The sequence below is a fragment of the Anser brachyrhynchus genome, assembly GCF_964034855.1.
Source record: "Anser brachyrhynchus genome assembly, chromosome: 2".
Taxonomy (NCBI): Eukaryota; Metazoa; Chordata; class Aves; order Anseriformes; family Anatidae; genus Anser; species Anser brachyrhynchus.
The window spans coordinates 119,243,057-119,267,181 of NC_137695.1; the positions used below are offsets into that span (position 1 = coordinate 119,243,057).

The 24,125-nt window shown below is 34.5% G+C and overlaps 1 protein-coding gene across 8 annotated transcripts in view; it reads right to left on the reverse strand.

Annotated features, from left to right (window-relative positions):
• The window catches only part of ST18 (ST18 C2H2C-type zinc finger transcription factor), a 205,937-nt gene that overhangs the window by 64,401 nt on the left and 117,411 nt on the right, over positions 1 to 24,125 (reverse strand). For 7 of the 8 annotated variants that reach the window (XM_080578717.1, XM_080578713.1, XM_080578714.1 and 4 more), the window contains 2 exons: positions 7,773 to 7,827; positions 5,872 to 5,902 (listed from right to left, as the gene is read on the reverse strand). The exons of the other annotated variant lie outside the window; for it this stretch is intronic. In XM_080578717.1, the coding sequence (XP_080434843.1) occupies positions 5,872 to 5,902; positions 7,773 to 7,827 (86 nt within the window). The remainder of the gene's footprint in view (positions 1 to 5,871; positions 5,903 to 7,772; positions 7,828 to 24,125) is intronic. 8 annotated transcript variants of the gene reach the window in all.

Sequence of the window (24,125 nt, forward strand, 5' to 3'; positions counted from 1 at the left end):
CATAAGGTTAGGTGAATTTAAACACTATTATTTTTTTGGTTCTGTGACCACCATACACTTGCCTTTGCCTCACAATCAGTAACATGTACTGATTGTTCAGTTTTTGCTAATGCTTGCTGTTCAATATTTTCTATCAAACATTAATTTCAAAATATTTTTCCTTAATAAAAAACATAGATTTCCACAGATTATTTGAGGAAAGTACTGACTAGCATGCTAGTCTGAATCTGTTAAGAACCTAACAGTGTCATCATAAAAGAAAAAGAAATAAACAAAATTTGAGAATTTTAGAAAATATGATTGATGGCATCATGACAACTTTGATTATATCAGAAGTCATAGAATAAGAAGCAGAGGTTAATGTTTTCAAAGACGCATAACCATTTCAATATCCACAACAGCTAGGGCAGATAAGTTTCTTTTCCAAACTAGAGAGCAAACAATAGATACTGTTAACGTATAATTCTGGTACTAAATCCTGGGAATAGAGGATATTAAGATATATGTTTAATGTTTAATTGAAAATCAGCTATCAAAAAAACCAGCATGATACAGATCTTTGTCTCAGATGAAATGCCTAATATTAATGTATCATAGAGAAATATTTGAATGACAACTTGACACAACTCTGTCCCAGACATTTATAGTCATAGAGGACACTGGAGAAGAGAGCTGGGAATGTACCTATCAACACCTAATATTAAACTGAAAAGAAAACAAACAAACAAACAAACAAAAACCCAACATTTTTGTCAAGCTCAAACTTCTCTGCACAATATCTGAAACAAAATCAGGATAAATACCCTTGCAGTTGACATAACTCTATGGAAATTGACCATCTTCATTTAGAATTTTCTAAGCCTACTCGGACTCGGGGACACATTTTGTTTCAGTAAAGCAAAATAAGGACTGTGAGGACAGTCCCACACCTTCTGCCAGTAAGAGACAGATGAGTCACCAGGAAATGCAAGAGTCCACCTCAGTTCTTCTTCAATTATGCTTATTCAAGATTGGAACAAATGTGCTTTATCCTAGTCATTTTCAGAAATCTTGAGTCTATGAGAAATTTCTGTGGAAGCAGAAGCCAAACCCAAAGGACAAATGTGACAGTTTTCCACATGCAGGCTAGGAACAAATAACGTTCTCAGTCATTGTCTCACCTTTAGGCAGTTGTTTGGGATAAGAGTTCTGTGAAGGTAATAGCTACATGTCACAATCACAGTCTCAGTTCTTACGGAGGAATGTTTTGAGCCTTTTTGTGTGATCTGTTTCATATGCCCACTTCTCCTTCCATCAGCAAAGTACTGCTCACCTCTTTCTCAGGTCATCTGCCAGGCTACTGCTTTCTTTTCATACAAACTCTCCAAAACCTTGTTATTTTATGAAACTTGCAAAAGGAGTTACTATTGAATCATTCATTTTTAAATGCATTTAGGAATGCACAACCCATTTCTTTCATGTTATGAACTTTTCCTGAGTGGCCAAATTATCTTCTCCCCATCAAAACCTCTACCTTCATTCCATTGCTGTCTGAAACTAGAGCTCAGATATAGCAGGATACATATAATTTACCAGTACTAAATATAAAGTACTTTAGTTAGCAAAATACATTTTACTATGCTGTCAATATTGTTATTTATATTGACATACCTCTTAAACATTTTGGTTAAATTTGAGGAATACATTTTAGTGACATAAACCTTTTGAAATACTTCAGTACCATGGACTGCAGGGTTTCTTTCCTGCTTTCTCATTCTCCCAATCAAGAGACAGCAGCACAGGGTGAAGTGCCTTGTTATTTCTTCTATCAATGAGACATCCAAGGCAACTCTGCTCTACCACCTCTCTGCTAAAACATTCAAGACACTTATCTCTCTATTTTATCCACATTTTACCTTTTAATCTGAATACCCAAAATGTCTCACAATATCTGAACCAAGAGTTCCAGATAAAAAGTATCTTTTCTTACTTTTAAAGAAATGGTCCTTCTGATGAAAAGTTCCAGCACTATAGAAAGTAAGTAACAATAGCCAACAGAAAGCAGTTTTATTCTTCAGGACTTGAAACATAAGTGCCTTGTGGAGTCTTCACTAATCATTAGTGTCAGAAGCCAGAAAGACTTGTTTTCACCTGTATCTAACTCAGAAACGGAACCCTTTCTATTCAGACATGGACCTGGACAAACTGATCTATGCTTTTGTAATCCCATGCTTGGATCAATCCAATTTGCTCTTCCTTGGTCTGACCCAGATGCCACTCCATAACCTACAGATGGTTCATCATACTGTATCCCATCTGTTAAATAGAACACAGTAATGAGAATACATCACACCAATATTCCTCACTTCCCTTTGGTTTTCATTCTAATCCTTAACACAGCTGAAGATCCTGGTCCTTTCAGTGGTCCATGACTAAATCATCTAAGAGAAGACTTCTTCTTTCTGCTTCTTTCAGAAGAGGGGTTCAACAGAGAGGTTATGCCTGAAAAATGTCAGGTTCAAACTTGAATGTATGGGACAGAAAGCTCCCAGCTTCAGCACTCACTTCTACCACATATTGTGTTTTGTTTTGTTTAGGTCATGATAAAAAATTGATCTCTTCCTGTGGACAGTTTAGCTACCTGACTAAATGACTAAAGCAGTATATTCATGTATGAAAAATTAAAATGTAGTTTGGAAGTAAATGGTTAAGGCTGAAAGGAGAAACAGTTTTGTATTGAAGGGTTATTAATATCTTCTGAGTTCAGCATACTATGCTTCAACACTACAGAATATACAGTAGATACAATAAAAAATCTTATGAACTAATAACAACAATATTAATAATATATATGTGTGTGATGAAAATTATATGGGTTTTAAATTTGAAATTCTTCAAAGCATATAATAACATAAAATCAATGTAAGTTTGGCATTAAATAGGAGTGATCATAGAATCATATAAAATATTTGGATTGGAAGGGACCTTAAAGATCATCTAATTTCAACCCTCCCTTCAGGGTAGGGACACTTCCCACTAGATCAGTTTGCCCAGAGCCCCATCCAACCCGGCCTTGAACACTTCCAGGGATGCGACATCCACAAATTCACTGGGCAACCTGTTCCAGTGCCTCACCACCCTCTGACTAAAGAATTTATTCATTATATCTAATCTAATTCTACCTTTTTTGTTTTTTTGTTTGTTTGTTTGTTTTTGTTTAGCTTTAAACCATTACTCCTTGTCCTATTACTACGCTTCCTGATAAAGAGTTACTCTCCAGGTTTCTTGTAGGCCCCCTTTAGGTATTGGAAGAAAATGTTGTGTATAGGTGGTCAGTAGCTGGTAGAAAAGTACAATGTTCTAAAAAAGTATAGTGCAAGAGAACTTTTAGTTATTTTACTCGACAGAAAACAAATAAGCAAATAAACAAAAAAAAAATACTTTGGCCCTTAAAGTGATGTTTTCCTTAAAATTTAATTTCTAAGTACTATTTCTCAGGAAAAGATGGATAATATCAAAACTATTAGCCAGACTTCTTTGTGAAATCTTGGCTTTCTTGAAATCAATAGATTTTATTTATTTATTTATTTATTTATTTATTTATTTATTTTATTTTTGGCTTTTAATTCCATTAAGCAAGGATGCAACCCTAGAAATTTATGAGAGAAACTTTCATGTATTTTTGGCGTTTGCAACTCTTTATTTTGCTTTTTATTTGTTACATTTTCTACTTTTGTGAAACAACTTGAAGAATAAGAAAGGCTAACAAATACTCTAGAACCAATCAATGTTACAAAACTAATAATAATACAATATGAGCATGTAAGCTTATGTAGTGCTTTTCATGTGTAAGTATCCCAAGGCACTTTGTAACAGAAACTCAATAAGGAGTGCAAAAGTGCTTTGTCAGATAGGCTAAGCCAGGGGAAAAGGGGAAATTAATTAAGCATGGATTTAAACTTGTCAGCCAACACAGCATTTAGAACCTTGGTCAGAGAAGACAGTGGTTCCAATATCTGTATCCAGGGAACACAATAGACTTTTTCATTCTTTAATTCTTGAGGAATGTTCAATAGTTCTTCCATAGTAATATGGGTGTGAGTAAAATGAATACGTTAGGCTACATTTTCAAAAGGAAGCCCCTGTGTCTAGCTGTTATTTTTCACACAGAAATAAATAAATTCACAAAAGTTGATCACCTGACCTGCATGTCAGTAAAGCATTTGACTGCTGAAATACCCAATATGAATTTTTGTATAGTAGAAATCACAAACACCAAGTTAGGGACTAGATTTTTTTTTTTCTGTTTAGTGTTTAGTTCAGTGTTTTAAACAAATGTGTGTTTCTTTACAGATGTACTACACACCTCTGCTAGAAAAAGTAATCTGTGACACTGTATTTCCTAAAATAGCATGTATTTAACAGGGAAAGCAAAATTGCTTGGGAAAACCTATAATAATTGATAATGCATAAACTACATCTTCCCTGATGTTGCAGAAACTTGCACATCCTCTATTTTTCAAACATTTTTCTCTGAGGAACACATGGACCATCCTCATTTTTGGATGACTGCCTCTTTGGATTAATGCATCCTTCTGGTGCATAAATTAGGGATGCACAGAGGAAAAAGGAGAAGCACTAAATCTCAGAAAACTGAAGCTGTACAGAAAAATGAGGTTCAGGGTAGAGCTGAATGAGTGCCTCACCATGAATATTTTATCTGAAAAGTTAGCCTCCACTTCTGTTTGTCAAAAATGTATAAGAAGTTTATAATTTCCTCAGTTTTATTATAAAACAAAACTCTAAAATATAATGTCTTAACTGCAAATAACTTCCTATAAATATTTCATGCCCTATATTAAGAGAGAGTGGAATTTTGATTGATCAAATAAATTACATGCTGCTGCTTTTATTCCCTAGATGGATGAGCCCGCAAACACATACTTCAGATGCCTGCTATGCTTAGAGCAGCTCACTAGGATGTGATGAAGAAGACTGAGTATAAGAAGTTAATTTAAGCAAAACTCCTAACGGTTATTGTAAAAATGTTTTCAGGATTTATATTGCAGAATTTGTGATTTGGATGAATAATTCAGGATTTACCTGTAAATATTTTCTGAGGGGGATATGTGAGTGAACTTGATATAAGAGTGAACTTGTCCTAGTGAAAACTGGAATTTGATCGTACATGTTCTTTGTTGAAGATTTGGTGCCAACAATATAGCAGTCTTTCCATAATTTTATCCTAGACTTGTGGAACAGCTACTGGGAACTGATGTAAATATTAATAAAATTAAAATAGTAATATAAAAATTTTACTAGATTATTGATGATATATCCTTGAAGAATTTGTTTTTGACTGAAATGTCACGCTTTACACAAATTTGAAAACTACTTGCTTCTACTTCAGTAAAATGTAGAAACTCAGCAAGTACTTGATGAAAAATTAGTAATTTGTGCATTTAGAATTTACAGTAATTTACAGAGGCTATCAATTTTACAAAAGTCATCTAACAAAACGATATAAAGACTAATGTCTCTTAGAATGTTGAGATATTAAAATGTTATAATATTTATCACTGATCAGAAACCTACTTTTTTATTGTGTGCCCTGATACAGGCTGCAGATAAAGACAACATACCAGAATCCTGAACATTATTTTTATTGCGTTATTTTTAATTATGTTTACATAATTACTGCTAACCTTTTTACTTTTATTGTTGTTATATTTAAAAAGTGAATCTGCTTCAAGTTTCCTTTGTCAGAGCCATGCTAAATCTCTGCATATTGCAGCATTTGCTGGATTTTCTACTAAATAGTAATACCCTCAGTATGAATTTATTGATATAATCAGAAAATAAAACTAAAAAATAAATGACATGAGTTCTTACCTGAGCTCTTGAGCTATAGAGTCCACTTGAACTGTTAATAAAAGCAGAAGGAAAGAATAAATTAGTTTACACTTCCAGACTTGTGCTTTCTTCAGCCTTGCACCTGCCTATCTGATGACAGAGGAATGGCTATCAAAACACAGGTGATTATTTCGTGCTAACCAGAGGATTGTAGCTACTAGTGGCAAGCGTTGACTGAAAAAATAATTCTCATAGTTATTTTAGGACACAAAAAACCTGGAGGATGGTCTTCATTGGAAAAAATAGAAAAATAATAAGAAAAACTAAATAGAAAAAAAGGCACTTGTGTTTGTTGAAAGTGTAAAAGGTCTTGACTTCTTCCAAACTTTAATTCAATTTGGGATTGGTGAAGGCTGGTGTTTACAAATACCTGCCCATGCAAGGGTATACAGCATATTGACAAAACCAACAGGTGGTTCTAAGGCTTACTCATGTTGCACAGGCAATTTTTATTGTTTTGCTTCTAAGAAAATGTTCCTGATCTATTAATTCATATACATGTATGGATGTGTGTATAAAAATATAAAGAAAGAAAATTCATAAGTTTTAAAAATACGTAATTAGCATTTTAAATGAAAAGAATATGAATGGTAAATTCCCTATTAAATTTGATTGAAGTCTATTAGCTAAAATAGACTCTTTTAAATGAGAAGATATGCACTAATGCTGAGGTGTGAGGAACTTCCCTAATCAATGTTTTTCCTATTCAGTAGCAAGTTCTCTGTTCTTATACTCTTGACGTATATATGCATTTTACATTACTTATATTACTGAAGGATGTTTCAAAGACATGATATGCTTATGTCTTTTGTTTTTATGTGGGCAGTGGGTAGCATCCCTACTTGTTTTCTCTCTGCCTTTTTGTTAGTGAAGTCTAACATTTTTCACCCCTTTGGTCATTTGAGACTAGACAATTAAGCCAAACTGTACTTTAATTTTTCATTCTGACCACAACTCGAAGCTGAAGGCACAATATTAATAACCCAGATCTACTGAGTTGTGACAATGAATCAAACTAGTCTTTTTTATTTTTTTTCCCTACAATCCTGAGAGTGCACAATTCCCATTAAAATCAGATCGAAAGATGGGCGTTTTGCACCTCTGAAAATAGTCATAAGCAAAAATGTTTGCAGGGAAGACAAAACTTTGTCATTTATTTTAACGTATCTCCATTTTTCATTATCAAGAGTCACAAAAAGTGTTATGAATTAAAATAAAAAGTTATTTTCCTGAAAGGGTTGTATTGCTAGTCAATCATGTTTTCCAGATGTTGAGATCATTAAGGGCTTGTTTTTCTCTCAGGACTACATTTCCATCTGTTCTTTACAAAAAGAGGAATAGCTGGGAAATGAAACTATGTCATAACTTTGCAAAATCAAACACAAGCACAAGTACTTTAAAAAAACACAGGGTTCTCCTCTGTTGCATACACCTGTGACTTTTGATTAAAGTAACTTTACTTCTGGACCATTTATGCAGGTAATTTACTGATAATTAATGGCAGTAGGCAGAAAAACACTCAGGTGGCCTAGACAAAGTTTGGTACGTTATTTTGAAAGAATCCATTCAATATTGTCTAGCTAAGGAAAGATGTCCCTAAATAAAATCTTTGTTTGCATAATAAAAAGCATACTTTTTTTTTTTTTTTGAGAAATAGTTCAAAGTAAATATCAGACAGCAGATTTTTTTCTGCTTTTCTTTAAGCCATAGCTAATAACATTGTGCCTCTTAATGCCAGCAGTCTGTGTCCTGCCTTGATTAAAAAAGCAACCCTAAGGAAGCTACACACTCTCTTACTGCACATTAGGGACTGTGCACAGGAACTATCATATTTCATGGTGTGCTGGGCACAGGGTCGTGGAACTTGCTTGCTAACTCACCCTTGGTTCCTTTTGAGCGTGTGCGCAGCTTTTTATTTTCCCCATCTGCATCCATCTGTAATATTAACACAAAGTTTTTAATTCATTCCTTTTGCCATTGAGAAAAAAGTCTCAAATGTTTTTTTTTTTCCACATTTCCAAAGTGTATAGAGTAATAGAAAGAAGAATAATCATGCCTTATTAATCTTGTCAAAGAGATAAAAAGCCATCTGTGAATATCTAGTAAATACCTAGGAGATACCTTTAATGATACAGATTTGTTTAATAAAGTGATGGTAATGAGTGACTCTTTAAGGTTTAATGACAAGGTCTACAGGTGTTAGCTGAAGGCATAAGGTTAGAAATGGCAGTGTTGTGTGACTGCTGCTTTTAACATCCACCTCTTGGAAGAAAAGGTCCCAAAAAGTCCCAGTGCCTACAGACATGCTGCATAATTGTAACTGAAGCATATCTGAATAGCTGCAATGGAACCTGCATCTGACAACTTCATTCTTAAAGCATGAAACCCTCTTGCTTGAATGCGCGTAATTGCACACATACAGTTTTGAAATACTTCATCACTTGTATCAATCACTTTTCATAGAAGTTTTGGTCAAGAAGACAGTTACAGATTTGTATGAATTTTTGGGAGAACATAGCAGCCAGGTTTACATTTCACATAAAATAAATAAACAAATTTCTTACTTTAAAAAAAAAAAAAAAAGAGCTGCTGCCATAAGATTTCTAACTGAAATAAGGGACGCCTTGCAAGAATCACTGTTCTCATGACACTTTTGGCTACATCTAAACCAGCAGTGAAAATATGCACCTTCTGGTCTTGGATCTGGCCCAGACCCATAATTGTAGGGGCAGGTTTTCAATCCATGGATTTTATTACAACCCCCTGAAATTCAAAGGGATTAAGATTTCATGTTCTGGTGTGGAGAGCTGCAGTGACATGCAGCAGATTGTATAACAGTGTAACGTTGAACATGTCCAGAGAGACAAAATCCATTTCTTTCTAAAACTCTTAATTTTTAAGTATGGAAGAATCTGTCATAAGGAATTTTTGTCCAGGAAAAACAGCAGGAGCTCTAATTTTCTTCAGTCTATGGTAGTATCTTACTACCTATCTTTACGCTGAATCTCAGTTTACCTCTTTTTAAAATGGTGATGATGCAACACACTGCAGAAGCAACTCCCATGTGTTTCTGCAGATCAATATGCAGCAACAACTGCAGACACCAGCATCTGATTTATATAACTGTGCTGGACAATAGGTAGATGCATTCTATGGGTACCAGAAACTGCCAATGCCTGGCAACTGTGAATCTTTCGCTCCAAAAGGTCGCAAGACAAAAAGCAATGTCAGCAGATCCTCTGTATTTTTTCACACTTCTTTACTGAAGATCAGCAGCATTGATTTGCCCCATAGGGGGAAGATGCAAGAATCTGTTTGTGCCTGTTTCTATGTATAGAGTTTGAAGATCTGAGGATGCTTTATTTTTAGCTTTACATGACTCAGATAACTGAGATGTTTTGAAAGTCTAATCTGAAAGAACATTGCAGAATATGACAAATTTGACCTGAGAAAGAAAAAGAATAAAGCCAGCCTTTTTAGAGGTCAAAAAACATTTCTCTAATTTCCTTTTTTTTCATTTATTTATATTTTTCTGTTCATTGCTATATATGGTTGCACATCATATACAGTTACAGGAATCAAAGTAACTATTTGTAGGAGAGAATACAAGCATTTGAAAAGGCTATTTATGTACTTGAAGAAGTTTAATTCTAGAACCCAGGTTAGCAATATCTAAAATGAAACTATAAATTGATCAAAATGAATCTCAAACCCAGACAATGTTATCTTTTCTCTGTTTAAATTTACATCTGATGTTGATTATTAGAAGGAAAGAAACATAATTGGTTTGTGTTTAAGTAGTGGGGTTGATGTAAGCCTTTACTTGTTACTATCCTTAAAACCTGGAGAATGAGTTTTTGCAATGTGACTGCAATGGTAATGGGAAACATGGCTCTGTTCTCTGATGCTGAGTTGTGATTGAAGGCACTGACCTGCCATAGACTTATAATAGGGGAGCAGGTGTGGCAATGATGGACTTTAATTTCCTTTAATAAACCTTTTATGTGCCACACTTTTACTGCCATTCTATGCTCTCCAAGGTCCTGCACATAATAGGTTCATTACTTTTGATTACTATAGTCTATTGAGACAAACAACTCCAGAACACACTATATATTATGTTCAGTTAAACCAATATAGACTATTTATCCACTGTGCATTATTTCACCTGCAACTCTACAGACAAAATTAACAACAGCTCCTGTAAGCTAAAACTATTAAAACCACTGGTACTCCTTTGTCATCATTTCATAATAAATACCACACCAATCACAGTGCTGCTCTTTTAATTATGAAACAAAAAGTGTCTACTGCTTCTACTGAACAGCAGTTACTTTGGTCTAAATAGCACGTTGCATTGTGATGAATATTTAAAAACTGCACAATGAGTGAAAACCAACAATAAAATCAATGTAGGTGATTTTTCTATTGATTTTCTTTCCTTGTAATAATTTGAAATTATGAGAGATGTTTAATCAACTCAAACCTAAAATTTATTGTGCTGTTTAGCCCACTGCATAGCACATATTAAAAGAATCATCATGACTAAGTTGCATAAAAAAAGCAGCTTAACTTACAAAAAGTCCTATGCATTAGCTTGAAAATTATACAAAAGTAACTGAATAAAACTGTGAAATATTTTAAGTGTGTCAGCATAAATATCCCTCTTGCTCAAAATTTAAATACAGTATCCTTGTTTTTTTTTTATTTCTTTCAGAGATTACCTGGCATTTAAAAAATTGAACAAAGTTCCTCACTTCTGATTCTTATGTGCATAGTGATTGTTTTACATGAAATTATATCCATAGACAGTCCACAAGAAGAATTCAAACTTTTAATATATCCTTGGAACATTAAAGGTGTTAAACTCTAAAAAAGAAATTCCATCTAATTGTTTTAGAGGTAATTGTTATCAAGGTGTGAATTTGAGATATATATCTTATTACTGTCATGTACTGCAAAAATAGGATGTATTCTGGGTGGTGCTTCATGCTCTTAAAGTCAGGGATGATCAACCCTCCCTCTTGGTACATACACTGTCTTGAGACAAAAAGCCGTAAATCATAGACTGGTCATATCTGCACAAAATCCATGCATGATGTTTTACTGTTTATTTTTTTAGCTATCAGGACAATATCTAAGTGATCACCAGGAAAATTTTATCAGGAGCTGCAATCCCATATTTGTTAGTCGGAAGCTTCACAAGTAAAAATATGTCCAATGATAAGTAAGTCTATGAATAGTGGAAGGAATTTCACTGTGTCTTATAACTAGATTCTCTGACCCTATAAGTAGATTCTCCGATATGATGGATTTAAACGTGTCTGAACACTTTCTTTTCAAATTTAGTTGAAACTGTCTAAGGGACATTAAAGGAATTAGTGGGAGAAACTAATTAGTCAGAAAGACAGAAACAAACACAGAGTTAACACATATACAGTCCTAAGTCATCAGGAAATCAAGCTAGGAAATAAGTACCTGCCTTAAAGTTCCTTAGTTATGCCATATTTCTGTGATTTGGAAATTTACCGTGTATGGTAATGTTGAGTTGTTTCCTGAGATCGTGATCAGACAAATTTCACTATGTTGATGAATGTTTTCTACCTGACTCAGTGAATTTCAATCCTCCCTCCACCCTTCCTTCGTTATTGGTTGAGACATAAGGCTAAGTCAGTAACTAGATCCCAGAAAACAGACTGGAGTCACCGATGATACTGCATATTCTGCTTGGAGAAACTGGAGTAACTTGCTATGTGACTGCTACAGGGTATTCTTGTTTCTCCAAATGAATTTACTGTTGGAAGAACAGCAATCATACTTTTTCAGCAAACTATTTCAGAGTTCCTGGCTGCAGAAAGCAAATGTTACTTCTGTGTGCTCTGCAGTCAGAGGACTCAAGAGCAGCACCTGGAAATACTTCCCTGAGTGAGAGAATTAGGATTTGGCTCTGAGTTTGTTTTTTTGTGTGTGTGCCTGGAGTCTATCTGTGCACATGTGCATGTACTGATATTATAATGGGATCCAAGAATATGACTAACAACTGAAATAGGGCATGTGCAATAATGTTAATAATAATAATAGTAATAGTAATTATTCCAATTTACTTGAACATTTTTAATTCTCAATTTTGGAAACTAAATTGATACTACAATCTTGGTAGGATAGCTTTATAGAACATTATCGTGAAAAAAAAAGCTATGACTTGAGGAAACCAGTGCTGCTGATACATGTAAAAGTGAAACAGACCTTCTGGAAATAATTATTGTAAGAGCTATGCACTTTCTAATTTCAAATATAAACTTTGGACAAGCAAAAATTAATTTACCTGAGTGAGTGTCACATTTCTGAAGTGGAAGTCTGATTCCTCTAGTGTAACTAGACAGAGAAAACTAAATCACCAGTTCATCTTGTGGTAAGGTATATGAAAGTTGACATTTTCCTGTGATTTTCCAACTAAAAGTTATATTTGATTTTAAAAATGAAATTTGGCAAACAACTTCTCTAGGAAAAACCTTTACTGGTTTTGAGAGGTCAGAAAAAAGAATAGCTTTTCTCTACTCTTTGTAGTCTGTAAACTACATAAGACTGTATAAAGGTAAAATCTACATTTGTCATTAGACTGATGAACTTAGCCAGAAAAAGAAAGACATCTTTTAAGGCACACAAATCCATCCTTAAGTCTCAAACAAAAGCAAAAAATTCCATAATTGAAGTCAGACACCACTATGCTCTACAAACCTCTCTGTGCTGTACCTATGCCCCAGGTGACATGATACAGTGTGTGTCTCTCCCTAAAGTAACTAAAACCCTTGGAGTAAGTTTTTTTCAGTGCTTTTGGTAGCTACCTTTTAACAACTCATTTAAGAATAAAATGAAAAACTCATTAAAAAGGAATTTTGTCATAAGAAAAAAGAGTTTTTAAACAAATCATAAAGCAGCCAGTCTGAAGATTTCCTACAGCTTGTCTGGAAGCACAGATCAGAACTTGGCTGTTCTGTGAATATATGTGTGTGAAACACATCTTTCTGCCACTCTACAATGTCTATTATTATTATTATTATTAATATTATTATTATTATTGAAGTATTAATGGAAGACTGATGGTGAGAATTACAGGGCAAAAGAAAATGCAAAGTGCATATATAGCAACTTCTAGATAAAGTTTACATATTCTTTTTACTGGTTATAAAAAATCCAGTCCAAAGACAAAATTTTCAGGAACATTGATTGCACTGTGGCTTAACATTATTTGTTCTTTTCTTTTAGTCACATTTATGGCCAGAAAGGAGGAATAAATAAATAAATAAATAAATTACAAAGTAAGTGTTCTTAAAGGCTATTACTGAAAATATGCCTTGTTTGGGGGTATTGATTATTCTTACCCAAGGAGTCATCCCACCTTTATTTTTGAAACTTTTGCTTTAGTTTATACAATGCTATACTTGATTTCTTTAGCAGGAAGTTGAACAACATGGAAATAATTGGTTCAGATGAATAAGTACATCTACTGAATGCAAAATTTGTGTTTATAACATATAAATTATCAACAATTTGGCTGCATGTTTACCTGTTTTTGAAATGTAGATATTTTTATACTGAAATCACTACTTCAAAATATGCAGCAGCAAAATAAACCTTAAATTAGAGACAAGCTTGAATAGCTTTGTTACAAGGATGATTTATTTTGATTCTCACTTCTGATTTCTGAGTTGTCAGTGCTGTTGTATACTTCATCCATGCAACTTTGCACAACTGGCAGTGCTGAATATAAACCAAAGCCATATGTTTATGTCCTTTTGCCAAACGACTACAGCAAATAGTTCTATTATTCCCTTAGGTAACCCATGTGTGCCAAGTATTTCTATTAGTCTGCTTTACCAAGGCTTTAGAGGGCAGAGTCACAGCTTTATGAAATTAAGGGGCAACTGCTAGATTTTTAAATTTAGAGAAAAATTATATAGTCTACCATGCTGAAATGCAACTCAGCATAAGTTGATGTGTAATCCTACTTTCTGGAAGCTTGTTTCCTGGATTTTTATTTTTGATGTAGTTCAACATCTTGTCACTATTTCCTGGGCTACTATGTACTAAATATCATTTTTCTTCCTAATGAAAAAAGGAAACATCAATATTCAAACATAAAAATGTTTTGACACATAAAAATCTTTCATAAATATGACAAAGTATTTATCTGACCCTACTGATGTATAATAATAATAATAATAATAATAATAATAAATCATTATTCATTAATCGGAGGAAAAACAAACAAATAAAACAAAACACACACACACAAAAAAAACACAAAAAAGCTGTCCCTCACCGATTAAATTTAAACATTGCATTATGAAATACATTCTCACTCCTGAAGTCATATATATTCAGAAGTATTTGTGTTCTTGGTGGTATTTAATGTTAATGGATCATAGTTCAGAAACTTAAAAACTAGAATTTCTATGTATTTACAAAGGTTTATATCTTTTTCAATATTGCTATTTCTGATCCTTGAAGGCTAAGACTACTGTTCTTAAAACAGCAAATGCTATGAAAGGAATATTGTCGCAGTGCATGAGACGCTATACTAGTACTAATATAGAGATGTATTTTGATTCAAATTCACTTTTTTAAAAATAAATTATCCCACCTTTGTGTGTTTCCAGGTGAAAACATGTACAGATTCCAAAGGACCAAATTCGTCAATGCTTGTGCTCAAGATGCCTTGCCTGATTTAACAGATAATCCTGAAATTCATTCTCTAAAACAACAACAACAAACAAACAAAACCAACCAACCAGCCAAACAAAAACCCACAAACATAACCAAACCCCAGCCATAACCATGCTACATAAAATATAGAGGAAATGGGACACTCCTTATATCAAATGGGCAAAGAATTGTTACACTGTGTGTTTTTTCGAAGATGTGTTACATAGGCACCAATGATATTTTAAAAGGCCGAAATAATAGTATTTTTTCTCTCACTATGGTATTTTTTTTAATTGTTAATGTCTTTTCCAATAGCTTATCAACTTATAAGAGAAGTTTTTCTTAATACGCAGACAGAAAGCCATAGTTTCTATATGTAGAAATCCTGAGCCAAACACTTTTACTGTATCAGAACCCTTTCAAATGAGTAGGATGGTTCAGTACATGATGCGAAATAAATGACACGCATTCTAATTTTTTATTTTTTACTTTTAATATCAGTATTTAAAGTTGGGCAGACTGATAGTGTTCTTACTGTAAGCAAACTGACGTCTTTGGTATTTCTGCATTCTTATTTTTATTCGTTTCTGTAAGGAAACTCCTGCCAAATCAACAATAATGATGAGAGAAAAAGAGCTGAGTCTTGTATCTGAGTATACAGTACTGAGAGCCTTATACTCAGAAATAAGGAATACCCACACACTTCAAACAATTAAAAGAAAGTTGAACGCACTTGCAACCTGAGGAAATCTATGATTAGCTATTATACGGAGGTTCTATATTAGCATCAGTCTTGCCACTAGTGACCAAAATATAAAATTTTACTGTCACTTGCAATTTCAGAGGTAATTTTCAAATAATATTCAGTTTATTCAGTAAAATATATCTCTTCATTCTACCTAGTCTAATTATAGATCAATGACAAAATTTGAAGATAAACTTCTGGAACTTCAAGGTGAAACATTAAGTATTCATTTAATAATATCTGATGATTTTTTTCCAATAAAATTTGTAGTGTTATATTTCTGAAATTGGAAAGGCTCATTCTAAACTGATTCGCAGGGAGGCTGGAGTTTATTGAGTGACTAATTTGTGCTTGAGATCCAATAGATAGACTATTAGTTGCATCCCATCAATAACTTTTAATTAAAATAAATAAGCTTTTATCAAGTAGCAAAACAGACAACAGATGCAACATGATGAAGAGGGGAGAAAAAGCAGAACAAAACATCCCAATACCGAAAAGATTTTTTAAGCAGTTTTTTAGCCAACATGTTCTGGAAAAAAAAGAACGTTTTTTACCCTCAAAGGCCTCTTTCCTGTTATTTTATTTGAACATCCAAAAAAAAAAAAAAAAAAGAGTTTTTAAAGCTTTCTACCTGTCTTGTCTATGTTCAAGATAAACTAAAATAAAACAAAATCTCTCTGAGAATACTTACAATAGTGAACAAAGCATTTTCTAAAGCCTAAAACTTAGCAGATTTGTTTAAAATCCTATCATGTTACGTATTTATTAGCAATATATTTTTCATTTATTTTCTCAAAGATTGCCAATAAAGAACTAAATCACATAAGGGAGTAGCTGTAAACCCTTTGAGTTTCCTAATGTCAAACTCATTAGCATTCGAATAACCACACAGCAGCACATCATCTGCACAATTGCAATTTTTTACTACTTTTAATAGCGTTTCTCAAAGGGCTCATTTTCAACTTTCTTCAGTGGTTAGTTGGTTCTCTGGGGAAAAGGAGCTTCCTGACGCTCACAGCTTCCACTCAACAACCAGGCCGTTTGCTGTCAGAAGCATCAGCCCTCTGCCCTAACCCCATCTGCTGTCTCTCTCATCCTAAGGGAGAAAGAGTTAAGACAGCACAGCTGAGATCCACTTGGAAAAGTGCACAAAGGACAGAAAAATGTACAGAACTTTTTGCATTTAACTTTACATAATAAACTAATACATTGTAAGTCCTCCTTTAAAGAAAATGAGTCTGGGCTAGATGAGGGATGGGGAGGAGGGTTTAAAATTGTTTTGGAAAGCTACATGCAACAGTGCCATTTGCTGTTTTACTCCCATCTGCCTGGTACGCGACATCATCAGCTATCTTTGAAAAGCAGAGCATTATAGTATGACAAAAGCAAGACTTTATATAAAGCACAAAACTTGACCTCTCTTCTCTGTTTGATTATAACAGAAGTTATTGGTTAATAAGTTTAAATGTACTATTTTTTCTCTCTTTCACATAACAGAGTGCTGGCAACCATACAGCTGAGTTATGGGTGAATATTCACATTTGAAGATATGATGTTTCATAAAAACTCAAATACAATGTCATGCATCTGTCATGTTATAAACAGGGTGTGTAGGATTATGCTGTGTCATGGGATGTGACATACCCTTAATGGAATATAAACTGTGTGTCATCCCTGTCCACTCTCCAAGAAGCAATCTACATGTCAAATGTTTTTCTGGGATCTGATACTTCAGGTAGCAAACAAATTCATTTCAGTGAGTTAGTGTTGATTTACATCAAAATCTTATAAAATAAGTTATTCAGACTATTTTTTTTTAAAGAATATTTTATCCTTATCAAATTGACCATAGACATACCAACTGGAAAATTAAGATTAAAAAATTAAGAAAATTGAGATCTCAGCCTCAAGAGGTCATCTATCTAGGTTATTGGCAACTCTGATGATAAGATTGTTGTTGATAGAAATAAAATGGAAATAATTTGCTTATTTGTCAACAAAGGCTCTATGGTGGGATCACTCCCTTTAAGACCACAAGTCTGCTGATGTGAAGACTTTTGGCCCAGTCTATTCATGGCTTGCATGAATTCATTTATCTGTTTTAGTAAAAGATTGGGAAGGACAAATACCTTTGATTTACAGGTGGTGACTGATGCCTACACCCTATGCAGGTTGAGGGAGGTGATTGTCTCCCCCTACCATGACGCCCCACCTGGAGTGCTGCATCCAGGTCTGGGGCCCCCAGCACAAAAAGGACGTGGGGCTGTAGAAGCAGGTCCAGAGGAGGGCCACAAAGGTGATCAGAGGGCTGGAGCACCTCTCCTATGAAGACAGTATGAGGGAGTTGGGGTTGTTCAGCCTGGAGAAGAGAAGATTCCAGGCAGACCTCATTATGGCATTTCGATACTTAAAGGGGGCTTATTAGTAAGATGGAGAGTGACTTTTTACATGGGCATGTAGAGATAGGACAAGGAGGAATGGTTTTACACTAGAAGAGGAGAGTTTTAGATTAGATGTTAGGAGGAAATTCTTTACTCAGAGGGCGGTGGGGCACTGGAACTGTTGCCCAGAAAGGCAGTGGACGCCCCATCCCTGGAGGTGTTCAAGACCAGGTTGGATGGGGACCTGGGCAACCTGATCTAGTGGGTGACATCCCTGCCCATGGCAGGGTGGCTGGAACTAAATTATCTTTAAGGTCCCTTCCAACCTGAAATATACTATGGTTCCATAGAACCTGAATTGATTTTTTTTTTTTTTTCTGACATTGAAGCTTGCCTGTCTACAAAGAAGACCTTCACCCTTTTCAAACAGTACTTCATTTCTGCTAAAATGATAAACTTTATAAAGACACAAAGATGGAATAAATGAGTTGTTTGATTTGTCAATGTAATGGTTCAGTGAAGTCACCTGGAATCTTTGCAATTCACTCTTTGGTTTATAGCCATTTCCAGTGCAACATGATTTCGTACTGACTTAAGTGCCAACCTACTGAGATCCATGAGTCATACGAAGATACTGATGTGAATCACCATTTGAGCCCTGATCCTCACCATCATATGTGTGTGACAAATCCCTTCAAGCAACTGTTCTTGTTGACCCATTGTCTACAGGTAAAAGTCCACCCATTCAGGTCAGATTACCAGAAAATTCCTGAAAATTTAATAGTACTAATTCTACAGTTAAAAGTGATATCATTCAAAGTCTGAGGTTGTTTTCTCTGTCAGAATTGCAGTATAAAAAGCTGTATGATATCTGTAAAAGATGTCTAACCACTTTCTTTGGGCATAATGGATATAATTTCCAACAGATTAATTTGATTTTATCTAATCTATCACATCACTAGTTGATGTATTGCAAATATGAAGATGAAAAAGCACGATGGTTTGTGATTTGTTAACTCAGAATGGACATAACAGCTAAGGAAACAAAATCCAATGTGCTCACCATTGTGATCTAAGAACAATTTTCATGTTTTTACAGTGAAAATGATTTCTCTCTCTCAAGGTAAAATATTTAGTATTTGAAAATATGTCTGTAAGCAAAAGTTGTCATTACAAAAAGTAAAGATATATTGAGCTCTTGACTACAGTCAGATCTTTATCCTGCACATGCTGAATTACATAACATTAAGTTCTGCACAGATGTATGGGTCATCTCAGTGAGACCCTTAAGCACATTTGTAATGTTTAGCACACGAGTAAACAAATTAATTTCATTCAGCCTTCTGAAGTTACACTGTAACATACTCACTGGATTACACAGGGAATTCTTGGAAATCAGAAAGGAACTACTTGGACACATGGGTTGTTTTTTTTTTTTTTAATATAGTTTGAGTTTCAGAAAGGAATTTCCTTGGGGAAGAGTACTCCCCTTTGCACTTTTATTAAGTGTACAGTACAAATCTGTGATGTGAAACAGGACCATAACTGCTTCAACTATTGCATTTTCTTTCCCGACTATAGGGATGAACTTTACGTTATTTATTTCTATCCTGAGATGAATAGGAGGTCACATTACCAGTGCAAGACAGCTTCATAACACTTGTAGTTGTCCTTCCAGTACCTGTAAAAATACATCCTTTGCACTCATCCTATCTTTTAAACACGACTATAATTCCAATGCCATGTGCAAGATCGTATTTCACCTAGCAGAAGGGTTTAACTTTCACCTGATTTAAGCAACAAACTATCCCTCAAAGATGCCTGAGGGTTTGCTGTAATTAACATAACTGCATTTAGATGCTATTCATGACTGATAATTCCAACACCTTGTGAACAAAAAAAAAAGGTTGCATGCTGTAAACATTATAAACATATTCAAATAAGCTTAACACAATCTGCCATGCTTATTTCTGCCTAGATCATGGACCAGCGAAATGGTTAATGCAAATGGATTTATAATTTGCTTTGGGGGGCCAGTTTCTTCTCCTTATTTATTAGCCCAGCTGATGGGGCAGATTTGATGAGGCACTTCTGGAATAATTGAGTCATCACACAAAGAAGGCTGCTAGCATTCAGAGTGGTTTTATCAGCAGCAAGCAGGCCTGATTACTGACAATTACACTCTGATCCGGTGATGGAGGAGAAAGAGCCAACGAGTGGGAAATGTCCGTGTTTCTATCCAGGAATAATTTCTACATTCATTTTACATGCTAAGTGTTTCCTATCTCTGCATAATAAACTGTAAACAGGAATAGATGGCACAATGTCCCTTAATATTTCCTGGTAATGAAGACACAAATGTACAGTGAGTGCTGATAAATATAGATGAAACATAAGCTATTCTCTGAGTCTGTATTGTTACCTTTAAAATAAATGCATTTTGGTGGTAAAAGCATAATCATAGCTAATGCAAAAAAATGACAGAAGATTGAAGCTGTCCTTGTAACTACACAGAAACTTTGTAAAAGTCCTGTTAATCACCACTGTTCTAGAGGCTCATAAGCTGAAGGTGATATACAGGAAAGAACATCATTTTGTTTCTCAATAGTCAACTATGTAGAAACTCCTTTACTTTGACATGGTAAAGGAGAGCAACAGCAGTGACCTCCATTAACACTTCAGGGATAGAGCACATCTCAATGCTAAACTGAAAAACAATGAAGCTGGTCCTGGAAGATATCTTCACGATGATAAATTCTCATTTTCCTCCCACCAGCCTTATGATAGTGTTTATAATGAATAACAAAGTTACACCATAGAGTTCATGAGTTGTGTTTAGCAATGTATTACTGTGTTTCGGAGTTTTATTTATTTATCTACCTAGAAACCTATTTATTTATTTATTTATAACAACCAAAGTGCTGTAAAATGTCTGTTATTAACAAACTGTTGAAAGCAGAGCTTTGGAAAAATCTGTTTCTTCTCTGACTCAGGAAAAAACAAACAAACAAACAAACAAACAAAAAAAAACAAAAAGAAAAAAAAAAAACATGGAAACAGACATACCAAAGAGCTGAAATGTGATTTTGTGTTTGTTGATGGGCAATTATAGATTTCAGCTGGAAAATGTTAATACCGTAGTCTAGGGAGAGTTCTTTTTTGGAGCTGATCAGGCATGAAACACTGAATAATAAACTTCTGCATGCTTGTTTATTCCTTTTCCTCTTTTTAAACTAATTCATAGCTTCAAAAGAACTAAAAGTTATTCTCTGTTCTCCTGTGGTAACTATGGTAACTATGTTTCATTAAAGTAGCCACTTAACTTCAAGGCTTGTGTTACAATGATATGCATTATTTGGAGTAAAAACACACCATAACAACCTTATGATTTCAGAGCAATTTTAAAAGAAAGTTCAAAGAGCATGCGTCACTGGTTCTGGAACACAGGGTTTATTTTATTTTAAAACCTGTTTACTCTTTTTCAGCCTGGATGACTTTTCCTGCATGGAGTCATCTCTGTTGTGAGGTACTGTGTAGGGGGACCGCTACCCTCTTCAGCGAAAGATGACCATGAAGGGCTCAATGAAGGGGTGCTTAGTAGCTGCAGGATTGAGGCCAGAGTGAGACTCCTGAGCACACAGATTGGTATAACTAACAGCAGCAAAATCGTAGTGCCTTAATTACTCTGTTACAGCTTCCTCCAGCAACAGGAAGATCCTGGTCCAGCTACAAACTTGCTGTTCAGGGACCGCTGTTACAGTCCTCATACCATGCATGGTTTCCAGCAAGCCTGCAAGGAATTAATGGGATTGTACAAAATCTACAGAAGTGCTGGAGCTGATTAGGTTCAGTCAAAGTGGTCACTTCTTAAATACTTACAGGCTTAATCTAGTTCACTATATTACCTCCTTGTGATTTCTGACTGCTCCAGCCAAATTTTATGGGATTGATTTAACAGCTAGAATTAGGACATTGCAATTCTTAAGCTGGACCAAACCCATGGCTAATTAGCTCATTGAACATTCTCTGACATGGAGTCATGATGGAACAATGGAACAATGTCAAATGGAACAATGAACCTAAAAATACAAACTATTTTTATAAAAAGAAATGCAACTACCATTCTGCTATCCTATGCATTCATCCTCCCCTTTCTAAACAACAATCTCCCTTCATTAAGTATGACAGGCATGTCCCAAGAAAGGGAAAGTCGCACAAAGGGAAGAAGTGTACCTTCCCTCAACATGCAAATCACATATGTTCATTAACTAGAAGAGTGCCATGTGAAGTACAGTCTGCCACCATCTAAAAGACTTGTAATGACCCTAACTGTTAAAGATAATAGGACTTGCTTGCACTAGTGCACTGCCCTGAAGATCTTGGAAGCATGCCGAGTAGCACAGTAAAAAACAAACCAAGAACAAAAATACAACCTTGAAAATCAAAGTAAGAAAGGACATGTAAAACCACTGACTAATATTTGTCAGATATAAAAGTGTGCATGTAAAATGAACACCGGGACAACAGAAGTTCAGATCATGTCTGTGGAGCAAGCAAAAGTGTGTTCAGTCTGTTCTAAGTTAGGTCAAGAGACACTGAGAACAGCAGTTTAATCTCTCTTTTGGGGACATTTTATGATTCTAGAGTGGGGTGAAGGTTATTTCATAAATTGCCATCTGTCTTCTGTTGCAAACTTAAAGATAATGCACCATGACTGTACAAATTCATAATAATAATAATAAATAAATGCATAAATAAAAACCTCCACTACCAATAAAAAGATTCTTTTCTTGTCTCTGACACTTATCTATTCTTGGACCTTCAGCAAGTCTCTTAACCTTTAAGCTAAATGAGCATAATGATGTATAGTGCTGTGAAGAGCTTTTGTGCATTCCTAACCATACTTTAAAGTAGTGAATATTATTTTAATCCTCATGCATTCATCAATTTAATAGCTTGCTGATGCCTTCACTTCTTCTGAAACTCAACCTGATATTCCAAGAGTATGTTACTACTTGGGATTTACAAGAAAAAAGTGTTTCCTCTTTCTCTTCAAGCTTTTTTTACTAAAAACAAATGAACAGATAAAAAAGGACAATTTGAGAAGAATGCCTACTAAGTAATGCATGATGAATAGCAATGTAATTTAAAACATTTTTGAGCTCTCCTCTCTTAACATGTTAGGCAATACAGAGGTAACTGTACTCTTGACATGCCATGTCTTTACTCTAAAAACCTGTTTCTCTTACTTTCTGATAAAGAGAAAATTATCCTAGTAAATATAGTGTTGTTTTTTTTTTCTTTCTTCTTTAAATGCTTTTGTTCTCAATGCTGAAAATATCAATAAGGTGTGTGTGTATATATATATATGTACATATATATGTTTATATATATATATGTACATGTATATAGGTTTATGGTAATGCTAGGTTCAAATATGGTATCCAACAAGAACTATATTTCATTTAAAAGAAACTGAAATTGTAAGCGTACTACATATATGGTAAGAAAATGTCTCATTGTACCACTAAACATCATGGAGTTAAAAATGACACTATAGAAACATATCTTTGTAATATTATTTTATATTGATTAAGTAATAGCAATCTATTATTCATCCTATTGCAGTGAATTTGTCTTGAGTAGGGTGAAAAAAAAATATTCCTATGGAGAGAAGTCTTACATATTTCATCACTTTAAACACAGTTTCCCTTCAGACTCCCTGGTGTAAGCCTGGCTCCATTGAAAATAACCAGAACACTCTCACAGACCTCAGTAATAGATGTTATTTACATGTGCAAGCATTCACATACACTTTGGTATTAATCACACAGTTATAGAAGGATACAATCCTGACCAAAGATCTTACAAAATGAGATGATTAAAATTCCTTTGGACACATTAGCTATAAATAACAAACAGTATGGTAGAAATATCAACAACACATTAATGAAATATTGTTATTGTAGTTGGTAGTTCTGTCACTTTGGATAAGTAGTCCTGTATCAGGTGTCTGAATATGAAGATGACAGGCTGCCTTGTTGTTTTTATGTCACTTTAAATCACAGGTTCTGTCTCTTCTGCTGGCACTTCAAAAGCTACGATATATGCAGAAACAGTATGGGATGAGGACCAGCTTTTGTGAACAGGTCACAATCCTTTTCTAATATGCTGTGCTCACTTACCCTAGTAGGGAGATTTTTGTTTTCTTTCTAAAAATGTCTGCAATATTTTGTACCAGAACTATGTCCTGATACAACAAGTAGTAGCTGTGACTTTTAAGTAATCAGACTCGCTAAGAGCTTCGTTATAGCAAACAACAATGTTCTACCTTAAGTCATTTTGACAATGCATTTTCTGTGCTGCCCATAGACTTGGAGCATTCAAAGCTGGGACAA